This window comes from Prionailurus bengalensis, chromosome D2 (genome assembly GCF_016509475.1).
Source record: "Prionailurus bengalensis isolate Pbe53 chromosome D2, Fcat_Pben_1.1_paternal_pri, whole genome shotgun sequence".
Taxonomy (NCBI): domain Eukaryota; kingdom Metazoa; phylum Chordata; class Mammalia; order Carnivora; family Felidae; genus Prionailurus; species Prionailurus bengalensis.
In genome coordinates, this window is record NC_057351.1 from 42692437 (window position 1) to 42716477 (window position 24041).

Consider the following 24041-nt stretch of genomic DNA (forward strand, 5'->3'; position numbering starts at 1 on the left):
TAAAAGAAGTCTTTTTAATCATTCTTTAAGGGTATTTTTTAACAACTAATATGGTTTTATAATTCATCCAATTGCTTTACAGTACAGAAGAAAATGGCTTTTGAATATGCATGATTTACTAACATTTCTAATGATTTAGTAATTGACTTAAGAAAATTTTTGTTTACATTAAATCTGCTTTCCTAAACAGTGTTTATGTTATATTATGTACTTAAGTACACCTGGTAAGTTGGTTATATTTTATCTTTTTTGAAAAGTCACCCAAAAAAAGCTAATATTAATGAAAAAGAGATACTAATATTGTCAATCAGTCACTTTTATGCCTTCTCCATGGATTTGCCCTGATTTTTGATTCACATCAATTTTTTTATAAATTATCTTTATCCATGTGAAGTATGAAAGGTCCAAAAGGGAGAAATTTTAAGCAGTTAAAATTAGGAAATGTGATTTATTCAAATAAAAATTCATTTATGGGAATTTGGAAAATTATGAGCTATCAGCATGAATTTGAAGCAAGGTTTGAAGCTTATTTTTTGGCTATTAACATCGCCCTCCCTTCTGTGTTTTCTGTTTTATTTTACTTATTTCTTTTTAATTTTTTTTTACATTTATTTACTTTTGAGAGACAGAGCGTGAACAGGGGAAGGGCAGAGACAGAGGGAGACACATTATCTGAAGCAGGGTCCAGGATCTGAGCTGTCAGCACAGAGCCCGATGTGGGCTCGAACCCATGAACCATGAGATCATGACCTGAGCCGAAGTCGGAAGCTTAACTGACTGAACCACCCAGGCGCCCCTGTGCTTTCTGTTTTAAAGAAAAATAGGATTGGAACTTGTGGGTGGCTCAGTGGGTTGAGTGTGCAACTCTTGATCTCGTTCTTGGTCCCAGGGTTGTGAGTTCCAGCCCTCCCTTGGGCTCCGTGCTGGCGTGGAGCATACTTAAAAAAATAAATAAATATAAATTAAAATGAGCATAAAGAAAAATAGGGTAGAAAAATAGGCTTTTATATCAAATTATTTATTACCAAGTTAATTTGTTTAATTGAAGCACCAAGAAAAGGATTTTTCCTCCTCCTCATCTTCCTCCTTTTCCATCTCCCACCACCTCTGTAGCCCTCCTTTTTCTTCTCTTTAAGTACTTTCCTTTCCTCTCTCCTCTATTTTGATACCACTAGCACATAAGAAATTACATTAAAATGCTAGTAAACGAATCTGAATTTCAAAGGGCAACTATAACATGATAATATATTTTTAGGCCTGCAGCCAGTAAATTGCATGGTTTGACAGATTTATCTCAGATTAACATTTCTGCCTTGAATTTAACCCCTTGTAGCTCTTCTCCTTTCCTCCCACCATTTTTCTCCCTCATTCTCCTTCCCTTCAACTAGCTATAATACGGAATTGAAATTTAAGGTTAATTATTCTGTATTGCAAACAGAGGTTTACATTTGTTTTCAAAACATGTTTCTCAGAAACACTCATTTCACTAGTTTCTTACTTGTATAGCTTTAGAATTTTCTTGTCCCTCTGTTGAGTCATTTATTAGTCCTCCATTTTCAAATGCTTCTTCCTTTCCTCTTGGGTCAAAAGCTACCTTTTATTTTCCGACTATGAAGCAGCACTATCAACACTATCAAAATTCTGTCTTTCTGCCTTTTCTAGATCAAACCTTCTTTCTCTGCATCTTCAAATTAGTAAGAAGAAAGTTTTGGGTAGCCACCTAGAGGATAATACACCAATATTGGAGTTTTTTCTTGGGTAATAGTTAAGAGAACTGGCCCTGAAACTTGATCATTGAGACTTGTAAGACCCTATTTGTGGAAAGTAATAATTAGAGGACTTGTTCATGGCTTTTTGATATTTCTTACTGAGCTGGGAAGGTTCCTTTAGAGGAAAAATATGTCCTAAACTACTACACTGTTTTGGATTTCCTCTGAAAACTAAAGCAGCTTATTAATAAAATATTACTAATTTAAAATTTTAAGAATATTTTAAATGTCTTTAAAGTATAGAATTTCTGTAGAATATGAAATTATAGAATTATGTAAATTATAAATGATAAAATACAGAATTTAAAAATTTTTTAGAAATTTTAGAATATTAAATTCTTTTTTTTAATATAGAAAAGGAGAAGGGTATGGAATACAGTGGTTTTTATCAGGGTTTGGAATAGATCTCCCCCTTCCTTCACTAAACTTATATTTATTGAAATAATGTTTGTCTCTGTGTCAGTCAGTATATGATTCCTAGGGCTGATTTTTGAAGAGACTAATTCTGTAAGTGATGGTAGATAGTTGAGAGAGTTCTCCTTTATTATAATCTCTTTCATTAGTAAGTTCTTTCCAAGGCCCTCTTGAGCATCAATATAAGTAAACTGCCTTTTTTTCTAAACGCAGAAGCAAGGCAAGCTTGGCTGTTAGTCTCAGGAAGGACAATCTGGTTTTCTTTTTGTTTTTAATTAAGAATAGTAGACCTTCCAGCATAATGAGATAGCCTGTTCTGGATATGTGGAGAGTGAAATAATTAATGTTTACAGGGAATATTTAGCTCTGGTGACTCCAGAGAGCTGCATTGGCCAAGGATGTTCTTGCTGAATTTAAGGATAAGTCTAAGAAAATCCTGGTGTGTGTGTGTGTGTGTGTGTGTGTGTGTGTGTGTGTACATACACACACGCATATATATATATTTTCTTTCTCAGGAAATTTTGACTTATATTTCTTTTCTTGAGTATATTACTAATCTCAACTGGATGATGCTTCTCTTCCAATTTCAAATTAAATTTTTCTCTGGGTTAGTAGAAGATATCTACACTTAGACATAGAAGGGGTCTTCTTATTGTCTTAACTTCATTCAGCTTTTGTCCAAATATTTTAACTAATACTGGTTTCGTCTTTTTAATTGCCAATTGTGTAAAATTAAAATGATAAATAACCCACCTCATAGTAGGAAAATTTAATTTAAAAAATTGCTTTTAGCGAGTAAAAAGCCTTAATGGTAATCTCAAGTAGCACTTCTTGCCAGAGCATATGCTTTTAGGAATACTTGACTTTTCAAGAAGTATGTTTTGAAATAATGTCTATTTATTGTCATGCCTAAAAAGACTGTTGAATTAGCTCTTTAATATCTTGGCTTGAAAGAATTTACAAATCTTATCGACCTAACCTTCCATGTGCAGTAACTTAGATGAGGCAAAATTTGATTTTAAATAACAAAAATAACATAAGTTTGTATACATGTGTCTTCATAGCTCAGCAGTTTCTTGATGTAGTGTTAGTATTGCCTGATTTCTAAATTTATAGTATAATAACTAACTATATTCTTCCCAGAATAACATTAATAATGATTACATTGTCTTATATCCTCCTCCTCTTCTTCCTTTTATAACCCTCAGAGGATATTTCACAAACCTTTTTTTTTTTTTTTTTTTTAATTTTTTTTTCAACGTTTATTTATTTTTGGGACAGAGAGAGACAGAGCATGAACGGGGGAGGGGCAGAGAGAGAGGGAGACACAGAATCGGAAACAGGCTCCAGGCTCTGAGCCATCAGCCCAGAGCCTGACGCGGGGCTCGAACTCACGGACCGCGAGATCGTGACCTGGCTGAAGTCGGACGCTTAACCGACTGCGCCACCCAGGCGCCCCTCACAAACCTTTTTGACAAATGACACTTACAAATTCATTTTATATCAACAACCCAGTATATATTTACTAAATGAAATTATGTATTTACAACCCAACACACGTGTGTGTATTTAAAATTCAGATAAAAGTTGTATGAAATAGTACTTTCTCTTAGAACATATAATATTCTCATTTTCCTCCCTATTTTTGGTTTTGCTTTTTTTCACATAGCATCATTACATGAACATTTTTCATATAGTAAATATTTCTTGAAAACATCATTTTAATGGATACATGATAATACATTATGTGGATATACTATAATTTTCATTAATATTAATTTAATTAATGACTAATCATTTTAATTAATATTATTGAGCATTGATGTTGTTTCCAATTTTCCCTATGAAATATATTCTTACAGTGCAGTTTATTCTTGTGTATAGATCAGTATCATCATCTCTCTTAGGTAGATTACTGGAAGGGTGTTACTTAAACAAAGGGTGTGTGCACTTTCTAGAAACACTTGATGTATATTGTTGAATTGCTAAACGTGTTCATAGGGTATACATTAACATGGCTCAATCTGGCTCTACCATGTGACTGTCATCAATTTTATATGTAAGTGCAGCGTTAGCTTCAGTGCTTTAATGAGAAATTAGCTCTGGGAGTGACTTTTCATAAAAATAAAATATTTTTCAGTGAATTGGTAACTAGAGTAACTCAGTAAAAACTGAACAAATAGAATATGGCACTCTGTCCTTTTTTGCAGCTAATTTCAAGTGCTGTTTATTTTCAAGTGCTGTTTAGTCTTTGGTTAATTGACTAGAAATGTGCATCAAACTCATGGTCCAGGAGGCTGTCCCATAAACTAGTTTCTCTGGGAACTTTCCCATATGAAGAAACCCAGCAATCGCTGTTTTCTGTATAAGCTTTTTAAAACAACCTGCTCTGTAGATTGTGGGATTGTTTTGTTAGTCATATTTGTTGTATCATAATGCCTGCAGTATCTTACTCTGGATAAATATACCATGCTTACTGGTCACACCAATGGACTTGTACTATTATGATGTTTAGTTTTATTTTCTGAACTCTGAATCCCAGAGGTAAATGCTAATAGGTTCTGTGTCTTAGAGATAAAGACCCAGGAAAATTAAGCATCTGAAATTGATTGTGCCTGTGTAGTAAATGCTTACTTAAGTCAATAATCAGTTTAATAGTTTTTAAAGAAGTTCACTGATCAACTTACAAAAGCTATGGAACTCCTTATCTCAGAATTTGTTTATATATAATTTCTATTTATTAATCACTTATCTAAATTCTCTGAGATCTAGAGGCACCATTATGAGATCTAGAGTTATGAATAAGAGCATTCCTGGTTCCCAATAAACTTTCGAAAGTTTCATGTGAATTATAGAACAGAATTCTTTGAATCTAGTTATGTTAGGCTAGGAATCCGTTCATGTCTTCCATCTTTATAGTGATGTGTGGAGACCTTGCTTATTAATTTAGAACATCACATTTAAGACATGAAGATCAGATTATACTTGAACTGGTCTTTAATGTAGCAACAGTAATAAAAGTAAAAAACATTAGTTTTTGAATTGTATTGAATTGTATTTAGTTTACAATGTGCAAGACTCTGAAACTATTAAAGAAATAATTTCTACTTGCTTTGTAAGGGATACATGTGGCTGAACCATTTTAGATCTACGGAGTATGAATATTAAGTTGTATCAAAATTCTATCTGTATTTTAACTGGTAAGATTCTTCAAATGATTCCTTTTAAGTGTGAGAAGCTTTACATAATATTGTTATGTGGTTATGAATATTTACATTAACTTGCAAACCTCTTTAGCAAGAAAGTATAAATTTATTAAAAATGTTTTTATTTTATACAAATATACTAAGTAAAATAATACTGCCTAGGAAAACACAACAAAAGCAAAGCAAATACTGTTGGCTGCTATACCCAGTCATGGCAATTCCTTGGTGTTATGTGTGGTCTCTGACACCATTGTCCTGTCTTTTTCTTGTCTCTGCTCTCCCATTATGCCATTGGCAAGGAGTTGAGAAGTTAGTCCATTACTTCTCTGACAAAGCGTGGTACAGTACAATTTCAGATTTTTTCCTACCACCTTCCTCATAGTCACTCTTTTGTTTTTGTTTTTTCCAGTTTGCATGATGCATGTCAGAGCCTGCATGAAAATACAGGCATGTTACAGATGGGTCCATTTCCATCTTCCTTTTATTCTTTAAAATGTATTTAGTAATAATAAACTTGTATGTAACAAGAAAATAATTTTAGGTAATTCCTGTGTCTGCTATGCATTGTTACACTTTAGAACACTTCCTGCTTTCTACCTTATAACACTTGGACATATTTTTCTCAGTCAGGACTTGATGTTTCTAGCTGCCATCTAGCCCAAAATGTTTACAGAAACTGATAGGAGTATTTTTTCTTATGCTAATGCTAGAAATCTTTGAAATGGTATGAAACAGTGAAGGTGAAGTTTTTCTCTGTGATGAATGCTAATTTGCCTTTCCTTTTATTCAGTTTATTTCCACCAGTAGGTCACTTGGAACCACTTTTTTTCCAAAAATACTGCTATATAGTGTGGCTTGAGTTTGGTGTCTGAGACATCTCCTGTGTAGGATAGATCAGTTAAGAAAGAAAGTAGGGCATTACCCAGGAAAGTTAGTATCTGAATGTCGGTATTGAATTTGCCTATAAAGTTTTTAAAATAAACTTCTGGCTACTTTTTAAATAATCTTCTGGCTATACCACATATTCTGAAAGTTTGTGAACTCATTGGAATTACACAAATAACAGAATAATACAGTTTTAGTGCTACATTTTAAATTTCCTCGGTTCAAATTCTGGCTTGGCCATTTGCTAAAATGTGTGAATTTCAGTGTTACTTAATTTCTTTTAACCTCAATTTACTCATCTACAAAAATAAGACTGTACTTTCCACTGATGGTCTTGTGATAAGTAGAGATCATGCATGCAAACTTAGTGTTTGATTATTTATCCCTGGAAAGAAGGGAAACTGTTCTCTCATAGCCCAGAATATAGCATTTCTCAGGTATTGGTAATGTGTCAACCACTATACTAAGCACTTTGTATGCTTAGTTATCATTTATTATTTACAATAATTCAATGAAGTGTAAAATCCATTATTATCCTCATTGTATAAATTATGAAATTCCATCTCAGAATAGTAAGATAATTTACCCAATATCTCACCGATAGTAAGTAATGGAGGCAGAAACTCAAACGTAGATCAGTCTGACTCCAAAAGCTAAATGACTCAGTATTGTGTTGTACTAGGTCCTCCGTATAGTTGTATATAAATTCTTTCTAGACTTTTTTTTTTTAATTTTTAATGTTTATTTTTGAGAGAGAGAGACAAAGTGTGAACGGGGGAAGGGCAGAGAGCAAGGGAGACACAGAATCTGTAACAGTCTCCAGGCTCCGAGCTGTCACACAAAGCCCGACATGGGGCTCAAACTCACGAGCCATGAGATCATGACCTGAGCCAAAGTCAGCTGCCCAACCTACTGAGCCACCCAGGCGCCCCTATTCTTTCTATACTTTAAAGTGCCTTGTATCTCCTAGCTCTATTTTACCTTCAGGAAGGCACTTAAGGAACTTGACTTCTGTGTCATATCAGATATGCCTGCTATGGATTTAACACACTTAGATATAACTGACATTACCAAAATATTTATTTGAAGCCTAGAAACCTCTTATTCTATGGCAACTAGTTTATTATGCTGCTATAAAAACTTGCCTTTTTTCCCCCAAAACCCATTAACAAAAGATCCATAGCTTGAATTCATCATTCTCACACCTTTTAATAATCATAGGTGATATTTCTTTGAGCACTTTTGATGTGGTAGGCGGTCCTGTGCTAGGTGTTTTTATATGTATAATCATGTTTAATTATTAGGATTAGAAATGGAAGATAATGTAATGCTTGTTAAGACAGTTTTCCATACTTACTTCATTCAGAAATATACAAGTAAAAAATACTTGTGGCTTAGCTGGTAGGTCATTATGGGACGTGCTGAGTTCCTATTAACTTGTAATTCTTCCTGCTGTCCTTCTAAACATTAGCCATTATGTTCATTTAGGGAAAACATTTTTTTTCTGTTCTATGATTTCTTTTTCATCAGTTTTTTTTTAACTTGTGTTTATTTGGTTATTAGTGCTGTATCATTGACCTAATAGGGAACTATTTTGATTATTTATTACCAAAGAAGCAATTCTGGAATATATCACTTCCTAATATTTATTTATTAATTTATCTAGAAAATATATAGTTAATCCATACTATGTGCCAAGTACTAGGGATACCAACTGCAACAACAACAAATAAAGCATGGTTACTTGCCTGTAAGGAGCTCATATCTCTGGTTATCTTTGTAAGCAGCCCAAATTAAACATTTAAGATGATCATTGAAGATACTGTCAATCCCTTGTAGTTATCTAGTAGTGCTTCTGGCACTCTTGACCTTGATACCTGTAACCGTTGCTTCTGAGAATTCTCAGGATGGTATGCCAAGTTAGATGTATCTAACTAAAGTAAGACTTGAAGTTGCTGAGTCTAGTTAGAAGCACCTAGCCCTTTAAGTCTGGGGATGGTTCCACATTTTGAAGCTTCAGTAACCAACCATTCTGTAAGTTGCAAGAATGAAGTACTAAAAGCTCTACTTATTTGTGACTACAGGGAGTTTCGTGAAGGCTGCCCTCTGAGTTTTGGGTTGCTGAAGCTACGAAATGAATGGGCTGGTGGGCAACTTCCCCAGAGGCATTTTATTTATTTATTTGTTTTTATTTTTTGTATACAGATTAGTAGTACCTCATCATGTATCGCCAAAGCCAGAAACCTGGAACTCATCTTAATTTTTTTCCAAACAGCTGCTTACCTGACCACCTTTAAAATCTCTTTAAATCTTTTCCAGTTTTGCTTTCAGTATATTAATTTTAGACCCTTATAGTTTATCACCTGGGCTATTAGCAGTAGCATACTACCTGGCTGTTCTGCTTACAGTCAGTCCTTCTGTATGTTCCCCACTAATTCCACCAAAGTGACACTGTAAAATAAACATTGTATCTTACTATTTCTCTGTTTAAAATTTATCAGTGTTTCCCATCACCTGTTGCATAAAGTCGGAACCACAGCCAGACATGAGTTTCTTCATGAGCTGGCCCTTGCCTGTGGCTTTCCCACCAGCACTGTGCTTTCCAAATTCAGTCTAACAATTTTAAGTTACTAGAACATACCATGTTCTTTTTTTGCTTCTGTGCTTAGCATGTACTGGCGCTCCACCCTGAATGTTCTTCCCTTCTTGTCTACTTGGCAAACTCTTACTCTTTGTAAAATTCAGTGAGATGTTTGTGATTCTTGGATTCTATGACCCCTATAATCAGGCATATTTTTTTCTTTTGTTCTCCTATGTTGTTATGCTTGAGGCATGGTCTCATCATTTGTTTATTTATTTTTTAATGTTCATTTATTCTTGAGGGAGAGAGAGACAGAGTGTGAGTGAGGGAGGGGCAGAGAGAGAGGGAGACACAGAAACCGAAGCAGGCTCCAGGCTCCAAGCTATCAGCACAGAGCTCGACACGGGGCCCGAACCCACAAGCCTTGGGATAATGACCTGAGCTGAAGTTGGATGCTTAACCAACTGAGCCACCCAGGCGCCCCATCATTTGTTTACCTATCTCCCTCACCAGGTCTCTCAACAATAGGAACAGCATTGTATTCAGCTCCGTATTTTTCTATACCTAGTACAATGTATGATATATCACAGACATTAAAAAAAAGAATGGTCTTTGATGTTCCTATTTATTAAGTCTTATTATCCATTAGAATATGGGATTTTTTTTAATATTTAGAATTCATTCTAAAGATGTCTGAGGGCATAGAAGCAGTAATGAATGTGGGCAGGATGAATTGTTAACATCTTGCCTTTATGTTATACCACTGAGTGTTTAGAATTTGGGGGAAGTTGTGCTGCCGGCAATAAGTGTCAGAATACATCTCTGCTCTGTTTGCTTGAGGTTAAGAGGCAGCTTGTTTAACTCAGCAGTAGGTAATTAATGATAGTTTAGTGGGTAACCAGTTCTACACAATCTTCCACATTTAGGAGCAAGTCATTTCCTTGGTCCTCGCTGTAGTCACATCTTCGAGAGAGACTTTTTTATTATGGTAGTAGAATTGATTTCCAAACTAGTTTTCAAATAAATAATAAAACAAGACATTTATTTGGGGATAGGGAAACTAGATCACACCACTAAAATGAACTTTGAATAAAAATACAAATCTGTTTATAAAACATTTGGAAACCACTAATTTATTCACTGTAAATTAAGTGATAGGTACCTTTTATGTAATTGTTCAATCTAATTCCTCTCAGAAGACTCAAAATTTTATTATTCTTAAAAGCCTGATTATTTCTAATTCTTTAATATTTTCTATGGAGATTTATTGCATTTAATATAAGCAGCACATCTTCCTGCTCTACTTCCATTTAGTTCTCTGATAAGCAGTAGTCAGTTAGGTAATAAAAGTACAGTAGTCCCTTCTCATCCATGGTTTTGCTTCCTGTATGTTCAGTTACCTGCTGTTGGCTGCCATCTGGAAGCAGATGATTGTCCTTTTTGATGTATTGTTAGAGGATAGTAGCCTAATGCTATGTCACAATCCCAATATCATTCATCTCACTTCATTTCATTATGTAGGCATTTTATCTCACATCACAAGAAGAAGGGTGAACACAGTACAATAAGGTATTTTGAGAGAGAGACCACATCTACATAACTTTTCCCAAAGTAATTGTTATAATTGTTCTCTTTTATTATTGTTGTTAATCTCTTATTGTGTCTGACTTACAAATTAAACTTTATCATAGGTATGTACGTCTAGGGAAAATCATAGAAAATGTAAGGTTCGTTATTATCTGCGGTTTCAGGCGTCCACTGGGGGTCTTGGAATCTATTCCTGTGGATAAGGGAACCTACTATAATCAGAATAGAGCAAATGAGTAATTATCTACAGTTTACAGGGCCCCTTTTCAGGAGGTTTGGTTATCTTAAATACAAGTTTATGTTTAGGAAATCATACTTTTTTATGCTTTGAGCTGATCTCATATATTATATCTTTTTTTCTTACTAGCAAAAGGCATATTACAATAAAGTAATTTTAAAATTTTTAAATTTAAATTTAAATTTTCAAAGGTCTTAAGTTGCTTTAAGATTTTTAACTCAAGATGAAAATATCTTTTGATATTTTTGAAGGTCAAAAGAAGTGAAAAGGGAAGGCACATCCCATTTCCATCAACTGTTTGATGCTGCACCTTTCTTTGGTTGCTTTTTTCCCCTTTTGGCAGATTTTTGTTTGCTTAATATGGTCCTCTATATTTTTACTAATCTTTTTAAAATGTATGATCACTTTGGCATGGTCATTTTTTTCTAGGGAATCCCAAAGAGAGTCTGTTGAATTGATTATAATTACCTGGTGATTTTAGTACTTTCCTTCTAGAAGGACAGTTTTCATCTCTGTGGTCATTTATTGTGAAAATGCCCAGTGACCTTAAAGTCTAGGGCATTTAGCTTGAAGCAGAAACTGAGATGACTTATTGTTTTAAACATTCTAAAATAAGAGATTAATGTAACATGTTCTCTATGAATTTTGGGTAGTCGTCTTGGTTTTACTACTTTTTTAAGTAGAAAGTTGGCCATATATCATCCTGGCCAACTGTCCCTCTACTTGTCATTGAACTTTGTTCTCAGTCATCTGTAACCCTGCCATGATCTACCTGACTGCTGGCCCTGGCAGCCACCATCCAGTACTGGTCAGGAATGTGAAGAAAGTGACCAAACACAAATGATGCAGTATAAATAGATTTCCCTGCTCTGTCAGAGAAATTAGACATACTATGTAGATTTATTCGTGGATTAGTGCAGTTTAAAAAAAAGTTATTTTATTTGTAAAAACTGATCCTGTAAATATGTTTCATAGCCCTTTGGCAAACTTTTTTTCATTTTCAGCCTACATCATTTAATAGAAAGTTATATGTGTATCATGTTTATACATTGATGATAACCTCCCCTGTAATAGGACATGACCAGTAGGCTCTTCCCAAAAGTAATAAAAGTTACATGTTTCCTCTGATTTGTATAGACTATAACCACAAAGTGCTATAGAAATCATTCTGTCGAGCTATCTTACATATAAAGTTTTAAATACTAGTGAATCAAGGCAGGAATCTTTTTTCTATAATAAATACATACTTTAAGATTTTTCTTTACCCCTGTTTGACTTCAAATCTTGTTTAGTGTTGACTGCCTGTATCATTTTTTGTTTGCATTATCACTCTTGTATGTGTCTCATGAATTCACTTGAATATTGCAATTTATTTTTCAATTTAAAAAACCCACATACTTCTCATATTAAAACATAAGTATCAACACAGTCTAATTGGAACTTCTGTTAATTCTGGATGGCATTTGTAAATTGAATTGTTGCTTAATGTTGTTTTTACTTTTAATAGCCTCAAGTACTACAGCCTTCCAGCAGCCTTCCCAGACCCACAGACCACGCCCAGGGAAAACTAATAAAGCCGCAACATATCGAGGCCCACAGTGAATGCACAAGCCAGGGCATACATCAGGTTGTTGCACATCTGGATGAAAGCTTTACACATGGCTTACAACAAGAAAACAACTATAGTCTGGAAGACCGGCCTTTTTCGTCAAGCCCACAGTTCACTGAGGATGTGGCTAAGATTACACCTTCTGAAGCAGACTTGAACATGACCATGAATGCTCAAGAGCCTTATCATTCGACCAATAATCAAATTAGTGACATGCAATTTGTACCCACTTCTCTTCAGACACTTCCCCAGTCAAGTACAGTAGACCAGGCTACAAGAGTTGGAAGAAATCAGTCTTCACTGGAGGGCTACACATCCCAGCCCAAGTCCTTACCGCTTTTTAAGCCGTCCATCTCAAATTCTTTGGTACCTCCTCCAGTTTCTGAATCATCTTCAAGTAGAACTCCCACTTGTAAAAAGTCACCAATAATCACACCATGCAATTCATCAAAACTGCAGCCAACATCTAGTCAAACAAATCTTGCAAGTAATTCAAATCCAAAAGCATCTAAGCTCCGCCCCCCTTCCGGCTCTTTTAGACAAAAACAAATAAGCAACCCCCAACCAGAGCCTCAAAACTTCCAGGCCAAGACAAGCATCCCAAGGCCACTAACAAGAAGAAAAGAAATCATGCAGAATCTGAATGGCAGTTTGAATTCTGGGGATTGTTTGGCCTCTAACCGATATTCCCGTCTTCCTAAACCAAAGATACATTAAGTGCATAGCCATCACCTGCCAATTTGTTTTTAAAAACAATCTGTTCTGTAATAGCTTTACATGTAATTTGCTACTATGATGGAGGTTCCATTGAAAGCTTGCAAATCTTAAAAAATTAAAACGTGGAAGTTTCTAATAGTTTGGCTCTTCCATTTTATGTCCTGGTTGAAGTACACAGCATTTGAGCATATTTGTCTCAGGTAAACACAAAAGTTTGCTTACCCATTTCAGAGGCCTACAGAAGGCTCTAATCATGTTATCTATCCCTCTGCACATCAGAAAGTTCATAATATTCCACTTAGCAGGCAAGAAATGTGCTTTGTTCATTTAGTCCTTCTAAGGTCTGTATTAATTGTGGTTCTCGGAGCCTCACCCTTTTTCATTTGTCCCTCTTGTGAATATGGTTACTGTTTTAACTAATGATACAGTGATAACTGAAGATGGTAGTCTGTAAGTAAAATTCTGGCCAGTGATTTGTATATTCTAAAGGTCTATGCAAAAGCTTTGTGATGAATAAAAGAGATCAGGCTTTTAATGGAAAGTCTATGTAAGTTTTATTTTTCCTTGCTAGGATCAGCCAGCTAGTCTCATTATTTATTTATTTACCAAATTCCCCTGGTTAAAAACGTTTCATATGCTGTAAAAATCAATTATATTTTGCATTAGCATCTTGTTTTACATATACACACATATACACATACACACCATTTGTGTTTGTTTTTGTTACTCGTAAATTTTGGAAAGCTTGGGTTACATCTTGAAGCCTATACCTAAAGACATTCATTTTGTAACATGTGTTGGTGCTAGAGAGTTTTGCTGGTAATTCAGTTTTGAATCCTATAGGGTTATGGATCCATGATAGCTGATTTAAGGTTCCACAGTCTATATTTTAAATTAAGTCTTTATTATAATAATTATATTTATTGACTTTCTGCTATTATCTGAAGACTGGAATAATGGACTTGAAATGTTTGCACAAACCTTTGATGAGATATAAATACACCACAGATAGGGATTGAAACTATTTTCTATAACAAAACAGTTAAAATATTTTGAGAGTAATTATAAACTTAAGTAAGACTATCTTGAGAAAGCTGGAATTCTTAATAGTTTTGTTGTTGTTGTTGTTTTTCCTGAGCTTTCCAGGTTTCCCTTTTATGTTGGCATGTTTGAGTGGCAGTTTCTTGAAAAGTAGATTTGGGATGAAAAATGGAATTGGAGAGGGGACACTGTGTTTTACTAAAAGGTGTTAAAAGCTTTTTTAATGTTCTAGGAAGGTAGCTGTGGAACCGCCAAGGGACCATATGCACTAACTTAATCATGCTGCGGGCTACTCGTCAGATGGCTCAGTAAATTTACCCTCTGTTCTCCCAAATCATGTCATCTTTAGGCTGTTCACCTATTGCTGCTTTAATTAGAATTAATGTCTTTCAGACAGACTTTTACAAAGTCAATTTTTGTTGTGATCAGCTGACCAAAAATGTATCTCAAGGCATTATGATCAAAAAGTCACTCAAAGTTCTGGGGACTTTGTTAAAAAAACATACACTGGTGAAATTGCCCTTTTTAAGAAAAACAACAGCAAGTGCTTTAGTGGAAATTTCACACGAGCTGTTAACTGTCATTTACCTATCAGAGGACCATTCAAGTGAATTTGCTGTTCACTGGATACAAAAACCATTCATTCTTGAACTTGGTAACAGGTGAGCAGCCTTTGACAGCACTTCTGTCAGAGAAGCACTAAGGTTCAGGAAGGTTTTCACATAGTCCAGATATTGTTAGTGTAAAGTACTTAGAGGTATCAGCAAAGCTCTTTGTTCACAGAGACGAGAAGCAATGGCTGACAGCTGTAAGTAGGTACGTGTGGTGTTTTATCTTGAAGGAGAAAGAAAACTGATCTCGTATATTGCAAATAGGATGTTATTACACTATATTTTTCTAAAGTAAAACACTGAGGAATTGGTTTTGGTTTATTTAGAAGTTGGTGTAGACTCTTGTGAAACATTTACAAGTAGGCCTTTATCTTTAAGGGGTAAGTTTAAAACTTTCACTTTATTTTTAACCCCCTAGTCTGAGGGAAGTATCTTTGTTACATAAAAGTGTTGACTCCTGCAATTTGTTAATTCCAGTCTTTTTCCTGCTCTATTTTTTCTCTCTGATGAATATACATAAAAATTAATCCATCCGTTTATCAGTTTCTCTGAACTTGTGTTGAGCCTCAGTCTTGGCTCATCAATATCATTATGAAGCATAATAGATTTAAGAGGAAAAAAATCTAGGATGCTTGTACAAAACAAGTTTTGCCTGCAGTTTTCTTTTAAAAACTGCATGAATATTTCTTTAAAAACTGCTCCTTATTGGTAAATGTTAAGTCAGAAATGAGGTGAGGATGTAACTCACCTGAATAATCAGGGATCATTCTCAGATTTGGCTTGATCTCTGTTTAGTGCTTCTCTAAGTCAGCTCTGTGCCAAATCCTCCTCCGTGGGAACTCAGATTACTTTTTCTCTGAGTTCTTACGATTTTGGTGAAGATGGCTACAGTATATGAGTTGTAAATCCTAAAGAAAAAGTTTTATGGGGGTTGGTTAAGTTTCACATTTGTGAAAGAGAAAATAGAGCATGTAGAATTAGACATTTGGCTGTTGATGGGATGCATATCAAATTCTTTAGAGAAAGCTTAGCCTAAGGAGTTAATCAGTACAGGTGCAGATGATTTTAAGGCATTAAACAAAGGATTATATAGTTATATCATTTAGAATGTTTCTAATAACTGAGACCCTCTAGCATTTTTCTTTTGGAGTCTCATTTTAATTTGTGCAATATTTTCAGGCATATAGACTACTGTTCATTGTATTTATATAGATGTTAGGGAACTTACTAAGTATTTTAACAAGTAAAAATCTGAATAATGAGAGAAAGTATCAGATTTGCACTTTAAATGAGCTTAATTGCTTGGAGTTGTGCCTGAAATATCGAAATGCCTCCTATTGGGCGTGGCTTTCTTTGTTGAAATGAATTTCTCTATAATTGTTGCTGTTTGAAGTACAGCCTTTCACAGAATTATATCCTCAGCATGTCACTTTACTCATTAAAGCACTAAGTTCTTTGAATGTTTCATGGTACCCTTAAGTATTTTACTCAGTACATCAAAGAGAACACCCAACCCATAGCTGTCACTTCTGTGTCTTCCTGTAACACGGATGGTTGTTACAGACACAGAAGTGCACTTTTCAGTTCTGAGCAGAGTTGTCATGATGGTTTCCTGGTCTCTGGGGCACTGAAGATGTAATTTGGAGTCACCAACTAGGTCTACAATGAAATTCAGTAAGACTGCAGCATAGTTCAGTTTACTTTTCATCTTACACAATAGTTTTCGTGTTTATAAATTAGTTCGGGTGGTTATGTTTGCATGCTAATGCACACATTTGAAAATTAATTATAGCTGTAATACAAATACCTGATGTTTTTCCTTGAGGATGATGGCATTGCTATTTTTCTTAATTCTGATGCTTGAATTATTATATTTTCTAATTTTCCTTCCACACCTCCCTTCAATTTTTCTGCTGCAGCAGTTTGAAAGGATACGTTTGGATGAATGATTCTAATGGTGGGCGCCAATCTACAACTATGCTATTAATTAAAGATACGTCATATATCTTAACTGTCTTGGGGAAAAGCTATCCACTTTCTCCTTGTTAGAGCATCACCATAACAAGATAATACTGACCCTAAGATTTTAAAGTCTAAGTCATTGCTAACTAAAAACAAAAACATCACAGTCTTGAATATCTGCAGTATTGTTTTTCCCGTTGATTTTAAAAACAAAGTTCAGAGTAAATACTGTATATTAGAATTTGCTTGTAAAATGAATTATAAAAACTGGATGTAAAGTCTCTTTCCTGAAAATGTTGGCATAGTAAATAAAAATAAAGTTCATAATTATAAAATCTTTCTTGTCCTTCTCAACACTGCCTTTCATAGTGTACTTTGTCTCAGATATCTTTTTTTCCACAGAGATCCAAAATGCTGTTCTTTTGGTTGTTGTGTTTTTTTTTTTTTTTTCAAACTCTGTGTCATTTCACAATACTCCCCTCTACACTCACATCACACTCCGAGCCCTGGTTGAGTAGGAGTTGAACAATAAATAGTTGAGTGTTATCGCACACTCTGTAAATGATCGGATATATCAGTTTCCATTTTAATCAAATGTCTGATTTATCTTAGGAAAATATTGCAATAATGGATAATTTTTACTTAAAAAATATTAGCACCCTGAGTGAGAATGCTGCCTACAAGAGGAAGACATTGTAATTTTAATTATTTTTTTAACACCTATACAAAATAGCTTGAAGCAACAAAGCATTTCATGAAATTGTACATAGTTTTTAGGACAAAAAGGAACAGGGCATTTATAATTTATTTTCCAATTTGACAGTCTGTGATAGTCATTATATAATAGGATATAAAAAGTCGGCACAGTGATTATTAATCCAAAATGGTTATATAAATGCTGGAAAAAGAATGAAGGGAATTTCATTACTACTAAATTTGATAATGGCATTTACCACCTCTTAAGACTTATCTGTATCAGTTTTAAGGGCCTCGTTAATAGCAAGTTATTTTCTTAGACTTGACTCCAAATTTTTCTTTAGTCTGTAATCAAGTGTAGTCATTTCATTTGTCTCTCGTGTTCATTCTGTATTTTCTATTCTGAAAATCTTTTTTGTTTCCCACAGAAAAGACAAGTATAGGTTGATACAGACTTCTGTTAATGGGGCTTAAGTAATTTTTGTGGATGTCTTATGGATGTGACTCACTGTGCTAGCTGCTGGGTGTACTGAGATGAAAAACACATGACCTGGTCCCTGCCTCATGGAGTTTAAGGAGCCGCGAGTGGTTTCAACATCATGCCATCCTGTTAGGAATGCCCTTTTCATCATCATGTTTAGAACATAACAGTAAAACTCCTTTTCATCTCATTTCATTCCATTCTGGGCTTTAACTGCCTTTTACTATTCTCATCTTTGCTTCTGTATAAATTATTGGTTACGTGCCTTCATTTCCCTTTTACAATCTGATACGACTCAAGAATTCTTTAGCCATGTCGGATATTCTTAAATTCTCTGCCTTTTCTTTCTTAGGTCATTAGTCAGGGTTTAATTTTGAGACTTCTCAACTGTCCTAAGTCACCTTCCCTTTTAGACCTTGACCCATAAGATCTCATTTTCTGAAGTCTCCCTTTTTAACATTCAGTTTATGTCTAGGCTTTGTTTTCTTTTTATTTTTTTTTATTATTATTTTTTTCAACGTTTATTTATTTTTGGGACAGAGAGATACAGAGCATGAACGGGGGAGGGGCAGAGAGAGAGGGAGACACAGAATCGGAAACAGGCTCCAGGCTCTGAGCCATCAGCCCAGAGCCCGACGCGGGGCTCGAACTCACGGACCGCGAGATGGTGACCTGGCTGAAGTCGGACGCTTAACCGACTGCGCCACCCAGGCGCCCCTAGGCTTTGTTTTCTTTATCCCATTCTAATATAGTATGGGCTACTTGATAATTTTGGTTACCTGCCATTTTTTGCTACGTAATCTGTGATGAGAAATTCAAATCATCTGGAGGAGCCTTTTCCTCATTCATTAATCCCCTGCCCCCCCCCAAAAGAACCCCTCAAATTAGCGTCCACATTTTAAAAAGAGAGAAAGAGACAGTTACAGACATTTCTCTGATTTCCCAGCTGTAAAAACGGTATTGCTTATTTTCCAGATTTTGGAACATAACCTGTTACCTGATCTAATCCATGTATAAATTTATTCAGGCATTCATTTTGAGTATGAATAATGCCTCTTTGGTAATACCTTAGGTGACCAATAATTTTCTGCAAAAGTACTTCTCAAATGTTCATCTGCTAAAATTAAAGATACCTGTTTTTCTTTCACTCCTCACAATAAATATTGTTAAAATGCATGTTGTGTGCCAAACCCTGGATTTGATCTTGTGGTAGGGGATGATGAGACCATTTCTGCCATGGAACAGATAGAATTCCAACAGGACAGACAGATCCCCAAACAATAAACTGTGAGAGGGTTACCTCCAAAACCATCCGCCCTTGGCAAATGTGCATTGGTGTTAGAATTTTTTTTTTAATTTCAACTAAACAAAAATTAGATCGTTATCACATAATCTGTAGTAGGTAGTGATACATTCAACCAACCTGAGACATTTTTAAGCACGTGGTTAGTTCAAAATACTTTTGAGTTCTAGGGGATTTTCATGAGAAGTTTTAGTTGAAACGTTGCATTTATGTAATATAAACTAAAGGTAGTTTAAATGCAAATATGAATTATAATGAAAAAAACTAGGATCTTTGACAAATTATTAGTTCATGCTTTTTCTTAAGTTTTGTTCTAGACTAATGCTAAGATGCAAAGACATGCATTCCAAACACCTTTCTATCAGTCTCTGTCTCCTTCTCTCTCTCTCTCTCTCTCTCTCTCTCTCTCTCTCTCTCTCTCAAACTTTAAAAAATAAAATTTCTCTTATTAACTCACAACAGCAAGTTAAAACATTTGAAATGGAAGATATTTGGCTTTCTAGAAACATTATATAACAGGATGTGAAATGTCACCAGTAGGTCACAACAGGGTCGAATTGGCCTCAGGAAAATTTTATTCTTGTGCCCCACCAGACTTACCTGGAGCAAGGACGTATGCCTAGGGGATATTTGACAGGAACTGGCAATGTTATTAAAATCCGTGGCACACAAAAATTGTTGCATTTTCTTTAATGGTTAGCTTTATTAACCATGTTGACCTATTCAACAAAACGTTAAAACCCCCAAAAAGAAGGCACTCAAAAGACAGATGAGGGGTGCCTGGGTGGCTCAGTTCGTTAAGCGTCCAACTTCGGCTCCGGTCATGATCTTGCGGTTTGTGAGTTCAAGCCCACCCTGTGCTGACAGCGCAGAGCCTAGTGCCTGCTTTGGATTCTGTGTCTCCCTCTCCCTCTGCCCCGCCCTGCTCATGCTCTCTCTCTCTGTCTCTCAAAAATACATAAACATTAAAAAAAAAAAAAAAAAAAAGATGAGACAGGTAGCGAAGATCCTAATATGTAGAGAGAGAAACAGAAGAAAATGACAGGAGCTTTGGAAGCCTCCCTTTCCCAGCCTCTGGGCCTGTTGTGCAGACATGACCATCAGTATCCTATCTGCACATCTATCAGTATCCATTAGAGCCAATTCCTTCTGACCAACCTGTTTACATCTACCTGCCTGCACCTGTATCCTTCCTATGATTGCTTGTTCCCTGTCTGCTGGGCTCTACTGTTCTTCTCTGGAGCAGGAATACATGTGTCCTGAGTCTCCCTCATCTCCCTGCAGGGTCCCGAGGCCCAGGAGTCTCTGGGTACAGGGGTACAGACACTGAGTAGTGACCGGTCTTTGTTCACAATATCCTGTTATAAGATGGCGTGTCAGTAAATTTTAAATCACTTCTGCAAAGATGCTGCTAATGGCAGATCTACCTGACACCAAATGTAGTCATTTGTTATCAGCATCATTGTTTTACTCCATTTTGCATTCAGGTAATTGGGGTTGCATGAGAGATAGGGCCACCATCCGTGACAAAATGTATTTCTCCCATACACCCTTAGCATGTACTAACTGGGCCTGGAGATAGTCATCTTAAACTTACACCAACCCTTCTCCCTGGAGTATTTCCTTACTAGTTTTATTTACGACCTCTCAAATGGAAGTGCTATAAATGAAAATCTGTATGGATTGATTGATCCTTACCTGGGTCCTGCTGCATTATTAGGGCCATTTGCTGTGGAATGTCAACTCTTCATATATATCACTGGACATTCAGGTCTGGCATAATGCATCATGAAATTGTATAGATTTTTAAAGTATGGCTCAGGGACGCTAGAAACCAGAACAGACAATTCTCAGGGCTTTGTCTGGGCAACCTTTGGTTACAGACTTAAGAACTCATCCGGTTTGTTCAGCTCTGGCCCTGCTGTCTCCTGTCTTGGCCAAATTTGGGCGAGCTGAAGAACAGTCCACCCACTCCAATCATACAACTCAATGATTTTTATTTTTTAGTTAAATCCACCAGGTTGTGCAACCCTCAGCATATATCAATTTTAGAACATTTTCCTCTCCTCAGTGAGATCCCATATGCTCATTTAACATTACTTCCTGCCCCCTAATTGTCCCAGGCATCACTATTCTACTTTCTGTCTCTATAAATTTGCCTTTTCTGGACTGTTTCTATGAATGAAATCAAATAAGATGTAGTCTCTTGGGTATATTTTCTTCCATTTAGCATACATAATGTTCCAATGTTCATCCAAGTCCTAGCATGAATCAGTTCATTCCTTTTTATTGCTAAACAATACTCCATTGCATGGAAATACCACATTCAGCAGTTGACAGACATTTAGGTTGTTTCCACTTTGGGATTATTGTGAATAATGTTGCTAACAACAGTCATGGGTAAGTCATTGTGTGGACATATGTTTTCATCTCTCTTTGGTAGATACTTTTTTTTTTAATGTCTATTTATTTATTTTAAGGGAGAGACAGAGTGTACATAGGGTAGGGGCAGAGAGAGAGAGAGAGAGAGAGAGAGAGAGAGAGAGAGAATCCCAAGTAGGCTCTGCATTGTCAGCGCAGAGCCCAACACGGGGCTCAATCCCACAAACTGTGAGATCATGACCTGAGCTGAAATCAAGAGACAGACACTTAACTGACTGAGCCACCCAGGAACCCCTCTCTTTGGTAGATATCTTTATTAAACAGTGGAATTGCTGGGTCAGAGGACAAATTTTTGTTTAAACTGCCAAGGTGTTTTCAAAGTTGCTGTAACATTTTATGTCCCTACCAACAACGGACAAGTTTCTTATTTCTCCACATCCTTGACAACATCTGTTGTTATGTGTCTTTTTTATAGCCATTCTACTAGGTGTGAACTGGTATCTCATTGTGGTTTTGCTTTGTGGTTTCCTAAAGACTGCCATGCTGAGAATCTTTTTGTGCGCTTATTCACCATTCACAGATCTTCTTTAGTAAAATGTCTTTAAAATTTAAATCTTTTGTCCATTTTATTTGGTGGGCTTCCTTGTCTTATTATTAAAATATAAGGAATCTATTTATATTCTAGACACAAGTCATTTACCAGAAACATGTTTTGCAGATATTTTCTCCCAATCTGCTACTTGTCTTCATTTCAGAGTAATGTTTTTTGAAGTGTGAAAGTTTTTAATTTTGATGAGATCAACGTTGTCATTTTTTAAAAATATACCGTACTTTTGGTATCATATCTAAGAAGTCTTGGCCTAATTTAAAGGCTTGAAGGTTTTCCCCTATGTCTTCTTCTAAAAGTTTTATTGTTTTAGCTCTTGTATTTAATTCTGTGATTCATTTTGCATTAATTTTTGTGTGAGGTGTGAGTTAAGGGTTTAAGTTCATCTTTACATGTGGATATCCAATTGTCCCAGAACCATTTGTTTAAAAGCAGTAGATTTGTCTTGGCACTTTTGTTGAAAATAAATTGACTATAAATGTGAAGAGCTTTTTTTCTGGACAGTCAGCTCTGTTCTATGGATCCACGTGTCTGTCCTTTTATGAGAATCTTGTTTTCACTAATTACAGCTTTATAGCAAGTTTTGAAATTAGGAAGTTAAAGTGCTTCAAATTTGTTCTCCCTTTTTTAGGATTATTTTGACCATTCATGGTCTTTTATAATTCCATATATATTTTAGGATCATTTTGGCAAGTTCTGCATGTGGCATTTTGATAGGGGTTACATGCAATCTATTCAACTTGGGTAGAATCATCTTAACACCACCAAGTCTGCTAATCCACGAACACGAAATATCTCTTCATTTATTTAGATCTTTTTTAATTTCCCTCAGCAAGGTTTTATAATTAACAGTGTGTATGTCTTACACTTCTTTTATTAAATTTATTCATAAGTATTTTATTCTTTTTGATACTATTGTGAAAAGGATTATATTCTTAATTTATTCTTTAGATTATTCATTCATTGTTCATCTATAGAAATAGAATTGATTTTTGTATCTGGTACCCTGCAGCTTGCTGTTCTTATGTATTAGTTCTAATAGAGTTTTTGTGGGGTCCATGGGATTTTCTACATAGAGGGTCATGTCATCTGCAAGAAAAAGACAGTTTTACTTCTTTCCAATGTGGATTCCTTTTTCCTTCTTTTCCTTGTCTGATTGCATGGCCCTCTTGAAGCTGATGCTGCTGATGTGGGACACAGTTGAGAGACTCCTTGTGGCCACAAATTACTGCCGTGCTCTTTAGTGGCCTGGGGGATAGCAGCAGTGAATCAACACAGCCTTTAAACTTTAGGGGGCACAGAGGGTAAAGCCCATGTTCATTTTGTCAGAGGCCTGTCACATAGGCCTATGTAGCCAGGAAGCACATAAAGTGTGTGGGGCCTCTAGAGTCCCGAGTTTGGGATCTCCTGGTTCTGAGACCCCACTGAAGGTTTTAAGTATTTTATTTCTATATCATTCCTTCAAACACACATGGCAGCAGGTTCTGACTGCCTAGGCCCCAAATGGTGGTCCTAAATTGTTTTAATAAAATTCATTTTATATTTTCCCTTATTGAAACATCAGGAACCTTAGAAATAAGGTTATGCTTTGAATATGCTTATGCTTATGTTTAGAAATAAAGCATAGAGGAATTTGGGAAACAGAGCGTGCCAGACTGTAGGGCCTCTGGTTTTAGATATATTCTCCCCAAACTGAATGTAGAGCCCCAGGTCTGAGATATATATATATATATATATATATATATATATATATATATATATGTATTTTAGCACAGCAAAATGTATAGAGATGAGGAATTGGAGGTTAGTCCTCTCAAAGGAGACTACTTTTCATGGGAACCAAGAAGCTTCAGAGAAGATTAAGCTGCCTTCAGGGTGGTAAATTACAATGTCTGACAGGGGAACACTTTATTTTTTTAAATTATTTTTTTAATGTTTGTTTTTGAGAAAGA

General features: G+C 35.5%; 1 protein-coding gene across 9 annotated transcripts in view; it reads left to right on the forward strand.

Annotated features, from left to right (window-relative positions):
• CCSER2 (coiled-coil serine rich protein 2) overlaps positions 1-16957 on the forward strand; it is a 201533-nt gene extending 184576 nt beyond the window's left edge. For 5 of the 9 annotated variants that reach the window (XM_043596754.1, XM_043596758.1, XM_043596763.1 and 2 more), the window contains one exon: positions 12188-16957. In XM_043596754.1, coding sequence (XP_043452689.1) covers positions 12188-13006 — 819 coding nt within the window. In that variant the 3' untranslated portion in view covers positions 13007-16957. Of the gene's footprint in view, positions 1-5688; positions 5729-12187 lie in introns of all 9 variants that reach the window. The other 4 variants (XM_043596755.1, XM_043596757.1, XM_043596759.1 and 1 more) reach the window with 3 other exon arrangements.
• The last annotated feature ends 7084 nt before the right edge of the window (positions 16958-24041 follow it).